The sequence below is a fragment of the Acinonyx jubatus genome, chromosome D1, assembly GCF_027475565.1.
Source record: "Acinonyx jubatus isolate Ajub_Pintada_27869175 chromosome D1, VMU_Ajub_asm_v1.0, whole genome shotgun sequence".
NCBI classification, from domain to species: domain Eukaryota; kingdom Metazoa; phylum Chordata; class Mammalia; order Carnivora; family Felidae; genus Acinonyx; species Acinonyx jubatus.
The window spans coordinates 12,004,935-12,024,719 of record NC_069390.1 but is presented as its reverse complement, the minus strand read 5'-3'; the positions used below and the strand labels follow the sequence as shown (position 1 = coordinate 12,024,719).

The window sequence follows — 19,785 nt, the reverse complement described above, 5'->3', positions numbered from 1 at the left end:
ACAAAAACCCGTAACACTATGGAATTAATACAGCTTGGAAAGCGAGTAAAGGTTAGTGACTCAGTGTTAGGAAGGATGCCAGCAACAAAGGTCAGCCGAGGATAAAGAATGAATCCCAAGAATGACAAAGCTTCCATTACTCCAAAGATTTGAAGTCAGCGATCTCTCTGAGCCATGTGGCCAATTGTTTCACTGCTGGTTTTAATTGTTTGAAGTGGAAAGAGTATCATACTTGCAGTCCGTAGTAATCTGTTCCTTGAGAATTCCTCCAAATAAAGAGCTTAGCAACAGAATTGCTGGAGTTATTGTGCTAATTCTCCTTGGTTTAATACTAAACCAAGGAACAAATGAAACCACCCTGGCCTTTCTCCAACCTTTACAGATGTCTCATTCTTGCTCTTCCATTTCTTCTCCTCACCAACACCATCTATCCCTCCCCCTTTTTTTTTCTTCCTAAATCATATCTCTGCAGGTGCCAACTGTGTGACCACCCTGTGACCTCCAATAGTCGCCAAGGGGCAAATACTCATAATAAACAATTCAGTCCAAAAGTATTTGTGCATGGTTTACTCCACTAAGCACCAAACTCTGCCTGTTTGTGCCACTAAAAGAGTGCACCCGGAGTTCCCCAAAAACAATCCTAGTTCCTCACACTTCACTCTTGGTTGGGCTGAGGTCAAGAGAGAAGTGGAAACAAAATCTTCCAGCAGCACCCTCCCCCTGGCTAGAAGTACATCCCACCACACAGAGATGGTAGCCAAGTCTTCATTCCTTCAGTTTACCCTCCAGGAAGGTCCTCACTCACCTAACTCTTCCATTGTCACGCACCCCAAGATGCGCTGGTCCCACAGGTTGTGAGGAACTGTTTTAGCATGTGCTGAAGAGGACTGCAAAGGAACTAAACGAAACAGCATGAAGCAGCCTCTATAACCCTTTTTGGTTCCTGTATTTGCGTAGCACTTCCTCTCTTTTGATTTGGTGAGGTTTTTTTTTTTCTTTTCTTTTTGAAAAGTTAGGGTTCTAAAAATGGGACATAGAAAGATGGGTAGTAGGATTTGAGTTCTGTTAGTGCATTGGACAGGGTGATAAAGATTCAAAATTAACTTTGAAAAAATTGAACTCCTACTATGTGCCAGGATTCATCTTGAATTCATGGGAGTGGCAGATTTGCACTTGTTTCCTCCAGTGTGGCTGGAGCATCAGAAAACCCGCCGTGTGTGAGTGTATGTGAGTATGTGTATGCGTGTGTGTGCACATAAAGCTGGGGACCACAAAAGCAGTTTCCTTCATAAAATTTCCATCAGTTAACCAGCACCCAATTCGTTTTGCTGTCTTCATTCACTTAATTATCCTGAAACTATGCTTCCCTGCTTTCCTGAATAGACTGTAAATCCATTAACAGCAGGGCAGAGTAGTAGTCACATTTAGATTTTCAGGGCCTGGCTACGTCTGTGGTCCAAAACACAACCAACTATAGCAGTCATGAAGAATGAAATGGGAAGACAAGACACAAGGCGTTAAGCTGCAGATGTCTCAGTGAAGCACAATTTCTGCTTAGCTATGTTGCTTTCTAGCAATTTCTCTGAAAAAGGACACTGAGATTAACTTTCATCTTTTACCACTCTGATTTTACTCACCTTGAATGAAATAAAACATTTACAAAAGGCCTCCTATGAGAAGGCAGTGTGTGAAGAACTATAATTATGGCCCTGTGAAACAGATATTATTATCTCCATCTCTACCAGTAGTGAAATAAATTCAAGGAGTGGTAACTTGAGGAAATTAACAGAATTATAGGTAGCTTTACTATTTACTATAATCCAGAGAGAGAGAATCTAAAGCAGGCTTCTCACTGTCAGTGCAAAACCCGAGGTAGGGCTCAAACCCACCAACCCACGAACTGTGAGACTGCAACCCATGAATTGTGAGATCGTGACCTGAGCTGAAGTCAGATGCTCAACCAACCGAGTCACCCAGGCGCCCCAATCCAGATTTAGTTTCAATGCCTGTGATCTTTCCTCTGCAATCCAGTGGTCTTTTTTTTTTTTTTTTTTTTGGTTGATCTAAAGGAATTATTGATTCTTTCATTCCCTCCTGACACAAAGATTTTTTTTTTTTAATCAAAAGATTCCCACTCTGCATTACTTTGAGCAGCCATTGGATGTCAGTGCTGTTCCAAAAGTCCAGATGGGTTTGAAAAAATTCCCATCCACACTAATCTGTAGTTTTTACAACTGAAATGTCACTAGTCCTATGAAAGTGCAGAACACTCGACAGCAAATATGCCATTTGCCTCATCTGAACTGGTAACTAAGCCAAGACACCGAGGAAAAATGCACTTCAGCACTTGGCTTGCAAATATTAGACTCCATCTGCAGTTTAACTTAATGATTTATGTGAAATTTAGAATTGGATCCCCAGATCTTGTTTCCAACTGCTTTCTCTGGGGGGTTTTAACCCTGGATGTTTTATTTTCTAGGGGTAAGAACCATTCTCTCACATCGCTTCCTGGGTATAGTTCATGAAAAGCAGTAAGGAAGGAATGCAGGAGTCACTGACTGCAACTTGGAAAACAAATGGAAACTCCCATTTGACGCATTAGGATAATATAGTTGCATATGCTAGTGAACAGACAGGTAATTTCTGACAAAGCTGCTATTCTGACCGTGCTTCCTGTGCAGCAGAAACATTCAAAACCACAGAAGCCAAGTGGCTTTGAGGGAGGGAGCATGAAAGAGGCCTTGGGTTTCTCTGAGTAGGTCACAGAATCACGATAACAACCCTTCACCCTACCCCCTTCCCTGCAGCCCAGGGACCACAGCCAAGTTAGGCAGCTGACGCCAGCTCCTTGGCACCAACATCTGGTAAAACAGCAACTCTAGAATCCTTTCCGCAAACTTTTATTTTAAAAAAAAATTTTTTTTTTTACCGTTTATTTTTAATAGACACAGAGAGACAGAGTGCGAGTGGGGTAGAGACAGAGAGAGGAAGACACAGAATCCAAAGCAGGGTCCAGGTTCTGAGCTGTCAGCACAGAGCCCCACGTGGGGCTGGAACCCACCAGCTGTGAGATCATGACCCGAGCTGAAGTCCCAGGCTTAATGGACTGAGCCACCCAGGCGCCCCTCCACAGACTTTCATTAAGAACCAAATGAGTGGTGGGTTTGTGCTATGCGCCAAGCACCCGACGGATCCAGATTCAGTGCCTGACCTCTAGGAGCTCACGGGTCACACGTAAGATGACGAGGCGTATACTGCAAACATGAACGCTAGGAGGTGCAAAGTAACCAACCCAGGCCACTGTGAACGTGGCCACCCAAGAAATGTGTCGCCAACACCGATTCCAAAGTCGGGAAAACAGTCCTAAGCTATCCCAACCAGCAACTGCCCCGACAACACAGCTGGGATCTGTGCAAGTTTCGTGGCCTAACCCGGAAATACTACCTCCTTGAAAGAACAAACGCCCACTGCAGAACGAGTAAACTACCTTTCCCATCGTGCATCACTCAAAACCTCCCAGCATCCTCTACGCCTCCGGTTGCCTGTCGTCTTTTCCTAAAGCTCAGGATATTCAGGACTTCATCTCCCAGGATGCCTTTTGACAAGTTGACCCTGCGCATGCGCCAAGAGGCGGGCCCTCCTTGCCCTCACGACCCCGCCTCTGTTCTACCGCCGCCATTTTTTCAGAGACTTTCATCCGGCAGCCGACGGCGTTTTTTTTCTTAAAGGAGAAGCGACAACTCAAAAAATTTTCCCCTTCTTTCCGCAAGACCTGGCGGCGCTGGGGACAGAAAGGCCACAGACAGGAAAGTGGGGTCGGGGTGGAGGCAGAAGAACGCCAAGGCTACTTCCACGGCTTAAGGAAGAAGGATAGAAAGAGCCCTGTGGCATTAGCGGCTCCTTAGGGAGGCAGGTGCGCGCGCAGCCAGTCCAGGGTGCGCGCGAGGCGGGGAAAAAGGTGCGTTTTCCTCCCACCAATCTCCTCGCGGGACCTGCTCCTCCCACTGCCCCTAGCGCGCGTCGAGCTCGTGGGGCGGGGGAGGGGGGGAGGAAGGTCACTTTAGGATTGTCGCGAGACGCAGCCGTTTAACGGTGAGAACGGGTGCGCGGGGAAGGAAACCTCGCGCGCTCCCTTAGAGCCGTTTCCTGATTGGTTGAAGGAAGGGGTGGGGGAGGGAACCTGGTAAGTCGCTGCGTGAGAGGCCGCGAGGGGCAGGGCGAAGAAGCCGTCCCTCCTCTCCGATTGGTCCGCTGCACGTCTGTGGCGGGCGCGCGCGCCGCCAGCGGTAGCGGGCCTTGAGTGGCAGGGGGTGGGGGGGGGCGCCCTCGGAGCCGGGCTGAGGGGAGGGGGGAAAGAGGAGCGCTGAGTGAGATTGAGCCGGACGCTCCGGGAGGCGAAGGGGGCGGGGGGAGCAGCGCCGCGGCCGCCGCCGCCTCCGCCTCCGCCGCCTGGGACGAGGGGGTGGGGGACGGACGAGCCCCGATGCCGGGGGAGACGGAAGAGCCGAGACCCCCGGAGCAGCAGGACCAGGAAGGGGGAGAGGCGGCGGCGGCCAAGCCGGCTCCGGAGGAGCCCCAACAACAGCCCCCTGAGGCGGCGGCGGCGGCGGCGCCTGCAGGGACCACTAGCAGCCGCGTGCTGAGGGGAGGTCGGGACCGGGGCCGGGCCGCTGCGGCCGCCGCCGCCGCCGCTGTGTCTCGCCGGAGGAAGGCCGAGTATCCCCGCCGGCGGAGGAGCAGCCCCAGCGCCAGGCCTCCCGACGCCCCAGGGCAGCAGTCCCAGGCCGCGAAGCCCCCGTCTCCAGCTCAGGGCAAGAAGAGTCCGCGACTCCTGTGAGTAACGCAGTCTTTCAGGCGGTGGGAAAGACCCCCCTCTGTCCGCACGCAACCTTCTCGGCTCCCGTAGCGCCCACTCCACGTGACATCCTGCCTGCTCTGCCCCCTGCCGGCTCGCGCGCCAGATGTCACGCCGCCTCCCTGCTAGCTGTCCCGTCGCTCCTCTCTGGCCCTCCCCCGTGCCCTCCGTCCGCGGGGCCACTTCCCCTCTCCCCGAGGTAGTCCTTTGTGGGATACACCTTTCCTGCGCCTTTAGCGGCCCTCCTCTTCCCCGCCGCCGCAGGCTTCGCCCGCACTCTGGCATCTGCACTCCCTTTGTCAGCCTGTCCCTTCCCCTCGTAAGGCGGCCCTCCAGTATTACATCACATCCCCATTAGGAAATCAACAGCACGGTCTTGGCTTCTAAAGTGTGTGGCCCCCACCCCACCCCCCTTTCCCATTAATTAGCTCGAGAGCCAGTTGTATGAGCAGCTTTATGTAGTTTGTTCCACTCTGCTGAATTTTCACATCACGTTTCACTTGTTTGAGGAATCTGGTGCTTAGGAGGGTGAAACGTGGCTCTGCCAATTTTAAGTGTAGTCTTTCACACAGCAGAATCAGATGGGTATCTTTTAGTGGTTTTCCTTTTATTTTATTTTATTTTATTTTATTTTATTTTATTTATTTATTTTTAGTTTTCGCTTCTCTGCCTGTGCTTATGCTCCAACGTAGGAACTTCATCCTTAAAAGACCATTCTTCAAGGAATTCTGTTATCACCTAGGGATAATGGGACCAGGAACATAAATATTTAAAGATGTTTCTGTGTCGGAAATACTGAGTACGTGTGTTTGTAAATTGTAGAAATTAATCATATTAGCCATTGAATTCGTCGCTGAAAACATTTTTATCTTCCGACTTTCAAGTGAAAAAAATGGGTAAAAGGGAAAATTGGAGTGGGGGAATTACAGTTTTAAGTGCCCCCTCCCAAAGATAGTGTGGCAAGATTTGGCTTATCCCAAATTTAAAACTTGAAAACACCTCTTCCAAAATTAAGACTTAAGTCTGTGACCTGCATGCTTGTCTTAGAAGCCCCTCAGAAAGAGATAAAATTCAGAGGTGTTAGATGTACTTCAAATTTTTGAATGTTATTTAAGTTAACATAATCCAGAGAATTTACTGTGTAAACTGCAATTCTGTGAACAAAGATCTGTACATACAAATCATTTGGCTGCGATTGGGATTCTAATTCCTGTAGATTAATTCCAGTCACAAAAACTTTTAAGATTGTGTATTTAATCTCACCAGTTTGAAAAGAGCTATCATTACCCTTACTTGGATTAAGTTCCTTGGACAAATTTCTTCAACTGTGTGTGCTTTAGTTTCATTGTTTATAGGAGCTAATGTTAATCCTTATGAGATGAATTAGAATTAAGTACAGCACGTGAAGCACTTAACACAAAGCCTAGTACGTACTACATGCAGTCTTTGCTAAAAGTTAGTTTTGAGTGGTGGTAGCATACCAGAGACGTAAGCGGTGCGTGGTGGTTTTATGTGAGCTCTGCAAAGTTGGGATTTTTTTTTCCGTTTCCTTCTTTTGCCACACCTGGGAAAGTTAATAACCTCATAATACATTTTTAAATGCCCTTCCATTCTCACCTACCCATCTCAGTAAAATATACCTAAGCTTCCTTGCTCATTTCCCTCCCACTTTCCTACCAGTTTTACTTACAGAAATGATGTCTCAACCTGATGACACCTAGTGCAATAGTTTTTTTTCCATTTCTTTGGTTTTTTTCCCCTAACTCTTGGCAATAAAAGTACTTACGAGTCTTTTTACTTTAAAACAGTTGAACTTGGATGAAGATGACTTAATTAAATCCCTTCAGTTTTTTTCCTCCATATTATTCCCTGGGGGGAGAAAGATAGAGCCTTAATTCTTAGTGTCCTTCCCTCTTATCCAGAATTGTAAAAGATAGTAGTGTTCTTTTACCTTCTCTTAGCCTCAGAACTGTCTCTTAATTTAAAGTTACGCAATTTTGATCAGATTGTTAAAATAAATTTTCCTAGTAATAATTTACTGCATGCCCTAGAAATCAAAGGAGTTCTAAAGCATTTCAGTTAACTAAACCATGATTGAGCAGTAACTGGGCCCGGTACCCTGTTGGGCGAGGCTTTATAAAGGTAAATGAGACATTGTCCTGGTCTTGAAGGACTTTGCAGTCTGAAGGGAAGATGCAGTGATTAGTGCAGGTTTGTGAAACATGTATGCATGGTTTACGGATTTTCAGAGTGATAAAGTAAACTTTAAAACTAATCAGTTAAAATTATTTAACCGTTCAAGATATTTCAAAAGGTTTTTTTCTTTCTTTTTTTTTTTTCATGTTTGTTTATTTTGAGAGAGAGGAGGGGTCAGGAGGGAGGGACAGAGAGAGAGGGAGAGAGATAATCTTGTGCAGGCTCAATGGTGTCAGTGCAGAGCCTGACTTGGGGCTCAGTCTCGCAAAGCATGGGATCATGACCTGAGCTTAAATCAAGAGTTGGATGCTTAACCACATTACCCACTGAGCCACCCAGGCACCTCTTGTGAGGTTTTGAGTATCAGTTTACTGAACCCTGGTCAAGTATTCTCTGACCTTCTTCTCTATTTTCCTAACAACATATGGCAATTTTTTAAAAAGAAGGAAGAGATTTAATCTCTGTCTTAATTACTTGTTCTTTTCAGGTTCTTTTACATATTCCAACATTTCCTCCTATAAATTCTCAGTAATAGCTGTTTCACCTACATTTGTTTCTCTTGATTGAAGAGACAGCAAAGTGTACAGTAGTTTAAAAGGTTAATAACTACAGGGATTTGGATTGTTTGAAACCTCTTTTTTTGTTAGAAGGCAAAGTAATGAAGTAGAAAAAGATTGGACTAGATAGTTTCTGCTCCCAGCTTTCTACTACTCACTAAGTGACCTTGGGCAAGTTACTTAAGCTCTTTAAATTAGTGTCTTCATCAATAACTGACAATTTATGATTTGTGAAGTTAGCTTTATAATTAAGTGATAACTAGGTTACAGTTTTTAATATACATTTATGCTTGTAACAATGTTTTCGTTTACATTGAAACATTCAAAAGTTAATGAACAGGAAATCCTTATGGAAGGAACTGATTTTTCAGTGAATTTGCTCAAAAGAAAGGCATAAAGTTAAATGCTAGAAACATTTTAAAATAAAACTTTAAGGCTAATTATAAGAAAAGATAAACCAAATATGAAGAAAGGTTTTTATATCAGTACTATTGAAAAATTTGGTTCATCATTTGCTGTATTTTGGCCAATAAGCTTAAGAGTTCAGATTCTTATATTTTAATTGCAGATGTTTATATACATGTCTAATTTTTATTTTATTAATAACATTTTTTAAATGTTTATTTTTGAGAGAGATAGACACAGTGTGAGCAAGGGATGGGGCAGAGAGAGAGAGAGGGAGACACAGAATCTGAAGCAGGCTCCAGACTCTGAGCTGTCAGCACAGAGCCTGATGTGGGGCTCAGACCCACAAACCGTGAGATCATGACCTGAGCCAAAGTTGGACGCTTAATCAACCGAGTCACCCAGGCACTCCTAATCCACGTCTCATTTTAAAGTATATGTACATTTCTCGGGGCGCCTGGGTGGTTCAGTTGGTTAAGTGTCTGACTTCTGCTCAGGTCATGATCTCATGGTTTGTGAGTTCTAGCCATGCATGGGGCTCACTGCTGTCAGTGCAGATCCCACTTCAGATCCTCTGTTCCCTTCTCTCTCTGCCTCTCCCCGCCACTCTCCCATGCTCTCGCTCTCTCTCTCTCTCTCTCTTTCTCAAAAATATTTTTTAAAAAAACTATATGTACATTTCTACCATTTTTTTTCTGAATTCATCAAGTTAAAACATCTGCTTTTTACTAATACGGAAACTAATTCTTAAACTAAAAGTAGGTTAGATTGCAAAAAAGGCTTCTTTTTGTTCTACCATGATCATAAGGCCTGTGTTTAGCCAATGCACTTCGTGTAAAACTTCAATAAATACTTTTTTAAACTTATAGCTATTGAGTAACCCTATTGGCTAAAATGGAGTATTCTTAGAGGGACTACTACAGGTTTCAGGGGAGGTTATAAATGAAGGAAACAAGTATTGCTCTATTTTCTGGTACATGGCATTCCATTTTTGGTGTATTGTCTTGCTTAAAGTAAAATGGTAGTAAACCTTTGGGTGACACTTTCTTGCTATTTCCTTTTGTAAGGTGTCATGATAATGGGAATGAAAAGGCAGTAATATTCTGAATTGAAACAGCTTTTGAGACTCTTTGGAGAAAGCTCCAGTTGTAGAAGTTTAAAATTCTGAGCCTTCCTCTTATGGTGATCAATATGGTAATAGAAACATGTTAGCATTCCAAACGGTTTTGGGAAAGTTTATTGCTTAGTTTCAAAATTTAGCAATTAAATCTGTACTTCTCCTTTAGAGTTAGGATGATTAGCAGTTATCTTATGTTAATTATTAACTGGGATGTTGATAATATAATTTAAAATAAAGTTATAATACCAAGCTTTAAAAAAAAATGGGATGAGAAAATGATAGCTGTTCTTTCTAAGGAGAACAGATTTTGTATTATGCTGTGGCTTCTGTATTTGGACATTCTTTTATTACATAAGATTTTCATTTATATCAGGGTTACTTTCAAAAAATAAAAACCAAACCAACTTTGTACTGCTTCAGAAATACTGTGTGACATCTTTACAATACAGATCCAAGACCTGAGGACTTTTGAATTTGGGTAATGACTCCAGGGGCAGGGGTTCATTTTACCACACTCAACAGTTATGAATGATAGAAATGTTAACAAATTTAAGACAGTAACATTTTTAAAAATCCATTTATAACACATAAAACTCTTTGCTGTTGCTATCTAATTTGTAAAGTACAAATTATATTTATTTCTAAGGTCCAGTCTTTTGCTTTGTAGAAATAGATTTTGACTTGGGCATAACAAATGAATAATTTGGGGTTTTCTGTTAGGTTCATTAAATTTTTCTTATGGAAATTGTCAAGTATACACAAAATAGAGAAAACAGTACAGTGAAATCTCCATAGTTGTCAAGATTTTGCTCGTTACCTCTATCTCCCTTCTCCTCCTCGCTTTTTTTGACAGACATACCTTAGAGAAAATCTCAAACGTTTTATTTCACCCCTAGTTACTGCATTTAGTAAAAGAAGGACATTTTCTTACATAACCACTTAATATAATAAAATCAGTAATATTTCCTTTGTATTAATCTTTTTATAGTTAGAAACTGTCTTGAAGAATACTGTAGCTGTGTGCTGTCAGATATGATAGCTATTTAAATTTACATTAATCAAAATTAAAAATTCACTTCCTCAATTACATAAGCTATTCCAAGCACTCAGTAGCCACATGTGACTATCATATTGGAAAGTGCAGATATATAGTATTTTCATCATTGCAGAAAGTTCTATTGACCACACTACTCTAGGTGCTTTCTGCATCACTCTGGAGATGAACCTGAAAGAGATAAATATCTGTGTTTTAAGAAAGTGTGCAAGATTGTTCTTTTAATAGTTGATTCTCATTTCTTTCAGATGCGTGGACAAAGTAACAACTGACAAAGGTAAGACTTGATCATTCTTATCTGTCATGTACATTACACTGGTTGTTTTATAATCTGATAGAAAATAGAATAAACTGCAGCCTAATGATTCAGGTTGTTCTCATTTAAAAGTGACTTTTATTTAGTAAAAAATTATTGGTGTGATTAGAACCTATTTAGATACTAGGTTTGGGCAAGTGGAACATTTTGGCATTATTTGGAAACCTAATCAGTGTGAAATCAGATTATCTCATTTCAGTTTATTGCAATTTGTTTTTAGCTATATGGTTTTTTAGTAAAGTAACAGAAATGATACACGATATACAGAGTATAGACAAAATCTTGGTGCCTGTAGAGACTCAAATTATAAATGCAGTTTAAAGAATGTGAGAAGAAAAGTGTTCTAAGATTTCATTCAGCCTGATGAATCATTAAATGGGATCATTAGACTGTTTCTCTTTAAAAGAGTTTTACCAAACCAAATATAGGTATTAAATGTAGCCTTTGCTTATCTGGATTATGAAAGAAAGCTAATGTCCACCTTTTTAAAAACAAAAAACAACTTTTTTTTTAAAAGACTTTATTCTGGCTTTGCAGATTGGATTATTAAAATGGCCCCTAACATGCTGGGCCAGTTGCTCAGTCATTATATGTGTATATTTTTTCTAGTTATTGCCTGCATTTTTTGATGCTAAATCAAATATGCAGCATCCGTTTTAAGACTGGAACAAGTATACTTTTAAGTGCATTTCATTTATTGTGTCTGACAAATCTACTAACTGAGGCTTGGCCAATTATGTATGTACATGTGTTTATATATGTATGTGTTTATATACGTACATATGTTCGTATGTATTAAGATTTTTCTCTTCATAAAGAATGCTTTGAGAAAATGTAACATGTATAAGGCAAGTTGAAAACCTGGATTTTAATGCCATGTAGAAGAATGACAGTGTGATTAGGAACCAGTGACTTAAATTGGTGGCTGCTTTGTAAATAATTAGATACCAGTTACCAGGTTTTTTTTTTCCTCTGAATTTTAGAACTTGAGGCTAGTATTTCATATCAGGCAGAAATATTTATTCTAGGCAAATTTTTTTGTGTAGAAAACTTTGCATGACCAGTTTGCTGCTCTTACTTGGAAAATAGAGTCTGCCAAGAATGGAAGGTCTAACGTTCCTTATTCAGAGATCATTTTGAAATGTTATATTGTGAAGAAAACATAGACAGGTGGCAATCAAGTACCAGAGCAGTTTTTATTAAAACAAAAGACAAAATCCTCAGTTTGCCTTTATTAGAGCTAAAGTTGTTTGATGTGTCTAAAGAGTGTGTATAAAGAAATTATTTTGGGTTGCCTTGAGGAGAACTTGGAGGATGTGGTGGTAATTTTGAATCTCTGTTGGAGATAAATTAATTGCTCTTTGCATAGATGTCTTGAACCAGAAATTGGCTTGTTACATAGCCGTGCAGCTGTGGAGAGATTAAACTGCATTCTGGGTAGCTCAGTCTCCATCAGTTCACTCAATTCATTAGTTAAATGCTCCGAATCTCTAGTTAGAGCTCAGCACTTGAATTCAAGTTCTGCCTTTTATTGCAAATAATATCAATACCTGAAAATCCAGTGAACATTCAGTAAAAGGTAACTGTAAAATTTTGAAGAAATAGATACTCTCCAGCCCTCATTTTCATCTCTTCATTGTGGCTGTTCAACTCTGAACAGTATATAGGAACATAAGAAAACTGTATCTTACGTACATTTAAACAATAGACCAGGGAATACAGAAGTGGAGGCTATGGTGGTCACTTTTCCCTATGCTTTTAAATTCACCTCGATTCTTACCCTTTTTCTTGTCATTTAACTTCTCAGAAAGTTGTTCTGTTACTCTGGAGTAGTTTTCATGTTCAGTTGGCTGCATTTTAACTGAAGTAACTCAACTCATTCCAAAGTTATTCAAAATTTTGAGCAGGTTTTTGATATTTTCTAGAGGTACTACTAATTCTGTTTCCTTAATATTGACAAGATGTTTTCAGGATTGTTTTTAACTCTTATTTACTCCAAACAGCGTGAAACTATATCCTTTCCTTCAGTCAAAGATAAGAACCTTGGACGTGTTTGAACAAATAATGTTGCATACACACAAAAAACAACTTGTTTTAAAATTATGAAGTTGCAAAGTGCCATGTTGATTGTTTTACACTTGAAATAGTAAAGAGACATATTTGTATTGGTTCCTGTTCTTGTATTTATTTAACCCAGATAGGTATATGTAAAACAAATGGAAAATGAAAATATATAAAAACAAATGGAGATTTGCAAAGATAGTGTTTATTAATTCATTGAACAAGTAGTTGTTGAGCATCGCATTATGTGTCCAGCAGCATTCTAGGTACTAGGTTGTGCTGGTAATCAAATCAGTGCAATGAAACATTTGATTAAAATAATGTGGTTCAGAGTTTGATGAAGTTACGATGTCATGGGAAGACCCCTTTTGAGGTGACTTTGTAACTGAGACCTGAGTGTGCATGTAGATAGCTGAAGAGCGTTCCACACAGAAGAAGCAAAAAGGGAAAAACTTGAAACATGAAAGTTAGTTTACCATTGCCAGCTTCCAAGAGTGTTAGCAGAAATTTTGAGGGATGGAGCCTAGCAGGTTCCTTTTTAACTTTGCTCTCTGTTTTCATTCTGTTCTCTGTTTTCAACTAATGTTATTCTTATGGTAATAAGTATAGTGATAGTTTGCTGCAATGCAATGTAGTTTATTAGTAATTCCAGTGTTACTTTATCCACTAATTTTAATTTCTTTACTTTCAAACCTCCAACTAAACCTGCCCAAGATGAAACCTTATAAAAAAAAGGAGACTATAATAGCTTAATGTTTACTAAAGTGAGTTTCAAGTGTTTCGTGGAATAATAAGTATTTACAGAGTCAAATGTGCTAGGTGTTTGAGTCATCAGTGTGTTAGTTTTTTTTTTTATTGCAGGGCCTCTCAGATTTTGTTTGCTGAGTAGTGAGCAATAAAAATACCAAAATGTGCAGTAACTCCCTAACTTAATTGACTATAATACCGCCCCCCTCCGCTTTTTTTAAGGGGTAGCTCATAAAATTAGAATTTGTGGAAAACACTTCGGAGCACTGAGTGCTTAAAAATTTGATTGTATTAAACTCTGGGTCTCACCTTTTATTCAGAATTCTTTTACTGTTTTCAGTTACTCTTCTTGTTACAGGGTAGTAACGTTTAGAAAACATTACCTAGACAGAGTCATCAAATAAGTTCATTATAGATCTGGGAATTTACTTAAATTGTTAAGAGCTTTGATTATTTGCCTTATCTAATTTATAATCAACATAATATCTGGAATTACTACTAAAATATTAGCTTGTTTTGCTATTTCTTTCCTGGATCACATCCTCCATTTTTGTGTTCATTGATCTAATTTATATGTTATAGCTCTGTATTCCTTTCTTTTAAAAATTGGAATTCATTTTTAGCAATTTTTATAGTTTTAATTTCATCAGACTATTTCATTTTTCCTATGTTGGAATACCTTGGATTATTTCTTATCCTGTCATTTCCAGTACCCTTAAACAATGTTTGTGTTATTCTTAACTATATAGAACAGGCTTCCCACCTGTTTTACCTACTCCCATTGAGAAAAATCTAACTTTAATTTTTCCATTTGAGTTTTTGTACAAAGGATGATGTGAGAAGTTACTTAGGACATTGTCTTCACAATTCTTTGAAATATTTTGAGTCTCCTGGCTGATAACCTGGTGTCCCTAGTTAAAATCTTACTGGTTTTGAATAGGAAAGAGCTCTGAAAGGAGAATCACTAGGCAAAAAAAAAAAAGGGGGGGGGCATATACTTAGTTTCAGTCTTAACTCTCAAATATATGATCACTTTTAACGGAAGCATTCTTCACAAATTCAATAATACTCTTCTAAAGTTGGCTTAAATATAAGTTTAAAAAAGAGCCTTGCTTTCCTTGATTTCTCTTAATACTGCTGACGCTGGAATATTTCAAAATGGACTTTACTAATTATTTATGAGAAACAAAGAGCTAATTATAGAAATATACAGAGTAGTCTGATCAGGTTTCAGAAACTCAAGTTTCTGACTGTTACGATAATGTTCATGTCTCAAATGGCTGACAATACATAGCATTTTATCTGTCCTATTTTGTTCCTGGCTCTTTATCTTAAGGTAACAGGAGCTATATTATTTCTCTCAGTAGGAGAATGATCTACTCAGACATCCAGTTCCTCATTGGGAATGCCCCATATCCTTTAAACTATTTTTCTTGTTCAGATACCTAGACCTCCTGTGGTTCTTGCTCTCTGTTCTAGTTTTCTAGAAGTGCAGACATACCTCGTGTGGGGATTGTGACATGGGCTCAGAAAGCCCAGGGGCTTATCAACTCATTTCAGTTGTGGGATGTTTTATCAGATAAACGAGTCTTTCCCTTACATACAAAGAAATAACTTTGTAACAGTTTGCCCATTATGATTCAACTTACATAGAAACCATCTCTGACAACACTTATAAGTTAATTTTGTAACGTAGAGTAGTTATTTTGTGTTGAGATCCAATTCCTGCCACAACCACTTGAGAGATGCAGCAGAATGCCCTGGTGGAAGCAAACTGAAGCATGAGTGGACAAGAACCTCTGACAAAAAGGAGTTAGCTATGATTTCATCCCCCCTGACCTTTTAAGTCCAAGAAGGATCAAGCTCCTCTGAATTAAAACTAGCCAGATTGATCTAACTACATCAAGGCAAAGCCCCTTTAGCTTCAATGCAAGTAATTCTTAGAGGTAACTGTGGTTCTGTCCTCTGCCTGCCTACCTCATTGCTGTTTTGATCCCAGTTAATCTCCCAACTTGTATCCTAGCTTCTTTGTAATTTTGCCTCTTTTGAGAATTTCTAAACCCTATTTTCTTTACTGTGACTCTCCCTAAACTCTTGTATCACTTATCTATTGCCATGTAACCTTCCAAAAGTTCAATAGTTTAAAATACAGAAACTTGTTGTTTCTCAGTTGGGCTGTTCCCTCTTTGGTCTTTCAGTCTAGACATTTTCAGGTCATGGTGGCCTCAGAGCAGTTTGCAAAAAGATTGAAGGCAAAATCTGCAAGGCATCTTGATGCTGCCTCACATAATACAAGATCAACATACAAAAATCAGTTGTATTCCTGTATGTTAGTAACAAAAATGTTGAAATTATAAAATTATACCATTTACAGGAGCATCAAAAAATAGGTGTTAGGGATAAATCTTACAAGACATGAAAGACTTAAACATTGGAAAGTGCAAAACACTTGAATGAAATTAATGACTTAAATAAATGGAATGAATGATGTACCTTGTTCATGGGTTTGAAGGCTCAATATTGTTAAGATGTCATTTCTCTCCATACTGATCTACAAATGAAATGTAATCCAAATTCCAATACAGGTTGTTTTGGAGAGTTTCAACCTTGTAAACCTCTTGAGAAGGTCTTGGTAACCTTTAGGAATTCACAGACTATACTTTGAAAGCCTTTAGCTTACACTGATCAGGAATCCCACCATGTGTCTAAGAGTGGGATCGAGTCTTTCAGGAAAGAGGAGGCAAATAGATGCTTGGTGGGCATCCAGCCATGGCTACTACACATGTATATTCTGTAATTTATTTAACCCTTACCTGATTGAAGGACACTTGATATTTCTGTTCTTTTTTCCTAGGATTACAGGTGATCTTTTTGAAAGTCGGTTAAGATATGCCATACATATGCACAAGCTCACTTACCATAAATGTATGGCTTTGTGAATATTCACAAGGCAAGCCCAGTCATGTAGTCATTACCCAGGTCAAGTAATAGAACCTGATCCCTACCCCCAAGTGTAACCACCATTCTGACTTTGAACAGCGCAAATTTGTTTTGCCATTTTTTGGATTCTGTATGAGTGGAGTAATACAGCATGTACTCTTGTGTAGGGCTTCTTTGCTTTCCATTATGTAAGGTTTCTCTAGGTTGTGTGTGTTATATAGATTGTTCATTTTCATTGTCATACAGTGTTCCCCTGTGAGATTGTATCATGGTTTATTCATTTTACTGTTGATTGGCATTTGGGTAGCTTTTAGTTATTGGCCTTTATGTCTAGTGCTGTGATGCATATTGTTAATAAGATTTTACTGAGACACAACTTATATATCATAAAATACACCTATTTCAAGTGTATAATTCTGTCTACATAGGTTTTCCTTTTCTGGGCACTTTATAAACAGACTTGTGTATAGAATATGTGTTTTTGCGTTTGGTTTCTTTCACTTTGCATAATTTTGAGGTTAATCCATATTATAGCATGTATCGATATTTTCATTCCTTTGTGTAGTACTTCTTTGTATGGAAATATTCTATTTGATTTATCCATTTGTCAGTTGATCCACTTTTTTGCTACCATGAGTAATGATACTCTGAATATTGATGGGCAAGTTTTTGAATGGATGAATGTTTTTATTTTAGGTCGATATCTAGGAGTAGAATTTTTACATTGTAACTGATAAATGTATGTTTAAGTGCCTGGCAAAGAGTTTTCCATAGTGGCTATGACATTTATGTTCTCTAGTGATAGATGAGGATTTCTTTTGCTCCACAACCTCACCGGTGTTTGTTACTTTCATTCCACTCTTCTGTTAAGTCAGCTGCTTTAGGATTGTGGGGCACATGGTAAGGGCAGTGAATTCCATGAGCCATAGGTCCATTGCTGCATTTCATTTTCTGAGAAGTGAGTTCCTTGTTCAGAAGAAATGCTGTGTGGAAAACCATGACTGGGATAAGACATTATGTAAGTCCACAAATGGTATTTTTCACAGAAGCACTATATGCAGGGAAGGCAAATCCTTAACCAGATGTCGATTCCACAAAGAACAAAACATTGCCACTTCCATGGTGTGGGTGGTCCATTATAATGAACCTGCCATTAAGTAGCTGGATGATAACCCTAGGGAATGGTGCCATATCAGGGACTCAGTGTTGGTCTCTGCTGCTAGCAGTGGTACTCAGAAGTATCTATACCCATTTGGCCTTGGTGAGACTCTGGGTTTGGTTTCCAGCAATCTCAGCTCTGTAGCTGTAGGAGATCGGGATTTCTTTCAGCGCAGGCATAGAAACTTTCAGGTCATTTATATGGTACTTGAGCTAGGAATTTAAATCCCTAAGCACATGCCTATCTTTCCCAACTTCGTCTAGTGTCATTAGAAACAACTAGCCAATTTTCTGCTCATTTAACTTGAAATATTCTAAGGTATTGACTACATAATGGCCAGAACTTTGTCTGTTATTAAAGAAATATTTGATCAGGAGTATCCATTGGTGATTTTTTGCCATAGACTTTCAGTGTTCTCTTTACTACCAAAAATAGAGTCATTAGGGCCTTTAAATCAATTAAAGAAACGATTCCAGAAACCACAGAACTAATTCAGAAAGCTCATCCTTAAGATTCTGTTCTTCTAGGAAGTTTATAGCAATATAGGCCTTCCTCAAGAAGCAAGAAAAATCTCAAACAACCTAACGTTACACCTAAAGGAGATAGAAAAATAAGAACAAACAAAACCCAAACCCAGTAGTAGGAAGGAAATAATAAAGATTAGAGCAGAAATAAGCAAAATAGAAACTTAAAAAAAAAAAAAGATCAATAAAACCAGGAGCTATTTCTTTGAGAAATCAACAAAATTGATAAACCTTTAGCCAGACTCATTAAAGAGAGAGAACTCAAGCAAAATCAGAAATGAAAGAGGAGAAATAAAAACCAACACCACAAAATACAAAGGATTATAAGAGAATATTAGGATAAGTTAAAAAATATTAGGATATGTCAAAAAATTGGACAACCTATAAGAAATAGATAAATTCCTAGAAACATATAACCTCCTAAAACTGAATCAGAAGAAATAGAAAATGTTTACGGACTGATGATGAGTAATGAAATTGAATCAGTAATCAAAAAACTCCCAACAAACAGAAGTCTAGGACCAAATGGCCTCACAAGTGAATTCTACCAAACATTTAAAGAAGAGTTAATACCTATTCTTAAACTATTCCAAAAACTAAAAAAGGAGGGAAAGCTTCCAAATTCATTCTGTGAAGCCAGTATTACCTTGATACCAACACCAGATAAAGACATCACAAAAAAAGAACTACAGGCTCGTTTATCTGGTGAACATGGATGCAAAAATCCTCAACAAAATGTTAGCAAACTAAATCCAGCAATACATTTGAAAAATCGTTCGTGATCAAGTGGAATTTTTTTCCTGGGACAGAAGGGTGGTTCAGGATTCACAAATCAATCAGCATGATAGGTCATATCAGTAAGAGAAAGGATAAAAACCATATGATCATTTCAATAGATGCAGGAAAAGCATGTGACTAAGTACAGCATCTATTCATGAGGAAAACCCTCAACAAAGTAAGTTTAGAGGGAACACACTTCAACAGAATAAAGGCCATACATGAAAAACGCACAGCTAACATCATACTCAATTGTGAAAAACCAAGCACTTTTCCTCCCTAAGATCAGGAAAAAGATAAGGGTGCCTACTCTCACCACTTTTATTCAACATAGTCCTGGAAATCCTAGCCACAGCACTCAGACATGGAAAAGAAAAGGCATCTAAACTGGTAAGGAAGAATTGAAACTTTGACTGTTTGCCAGTGACGTAATACTATGTGCAGAAAACCCTAGGGGCACCTGGGTGGCTCAGTCAGTTAAGTGGCCGGCTTTGGCTCAGGTCATGATCTCCTGGTTCATGAGTTCGAGCCCTGCATTCAAGTTCAGGCTCCATGCTGACATCCTGGAGCCTGCTTCAGATTCTGTGCCTCCCTCCTTCTCTCTGCCCCTTCCCCATTTGCACACTGTATCTCTCTCTCAAAAATAAAAAAATAAAAAAAATAATTAAATAATAAAATGAATCTTTAAAAAATACATAAGAAAGAAAAACCTGATGGTTAACAGAGGGGAGGTGGGTGCAGGGATGAGTAAAATAGGTGAAAAGATTAAGAGTATACTTACTGTGGTGAGCACTGAATAATGTATAGAATTGTTGAATCACTATATTAAAAAAACATTCTCTTCCTCTAGAACCCCTTTCCGTACCAGAGTCTGTATTATGGCTCCTCAAGTGAAGCAGAACCAATAGAATATATATATAGAGAGAGAGAGATTTATTTTAAGGAATTAGCTTAAATTCCTTAAGCTTAAGTGATTGTGGCTATCAAGTTCAAAATCCACAGGGCAAACCAGCAGACTAGAAATTCAAATAAGAGGTGCTGTTGTAATCTTGAAGCCAAACTCCATGAAATCAG

General features: G+C 39.4%; 2 protein-coding genes across 5 annotated transcripts in view; one reads left to right on the top strand and one right to left on the bottom strand.

Annotated features, from left to right (window-relative positions):
* LPXN (leupaxin) overlaps positions 1 to 4,331 on the bottom strand; it is a 41,294-nt gene extending 36,963 nt beyond the window's left edge. For 2 of the 3 annotated variants that reach the window (XM_015087944.3, XM_053203142.1), the window contains exon 1: positions 806 to 4,331. In XM_015087944.3, coding sequence (XP_014943430.3) covers positions 806 to 914 — 109 coding nt within the window. In that variant the 5' untranslated portion in view covers positions 915 to 4,331. The remainder of the gene's footprint in view (positions 1 to 805) is intronic. The other variant, XM_027045567.2, reaches the window with a different exon arrangement.
* A 21-nt stretch (positions 4,332 to 4,352) lies between these two features.
* ZFP91 (ZFP91 zinc finger protein, atypical E3 ubiquitin ligase) overlaps positions 4,353 to 19,785 on the top strand; it is a 46,295-nt gene continuing 30,862 nt past the window's right edge. For both annotated transcript variants that reach the window (XM_027045566.2, XM_027045565.2), the window contains exons 1-2: positions 4,353 to 4,833; positions 10,436 to 10,464. In XM_027045566.2, coding sequence (XP_026901367.2) covers positions 4,484 to 4,833; positions 10,436 to 10,464 — 379 coding nt within the window. In that variant the 5' untranslated portion in view covers positions 4,353 to 4,483. The remainder of the gene's footprint in view (positions 4,834 to 10,435; positions 10,465 to 19,785) is intronic.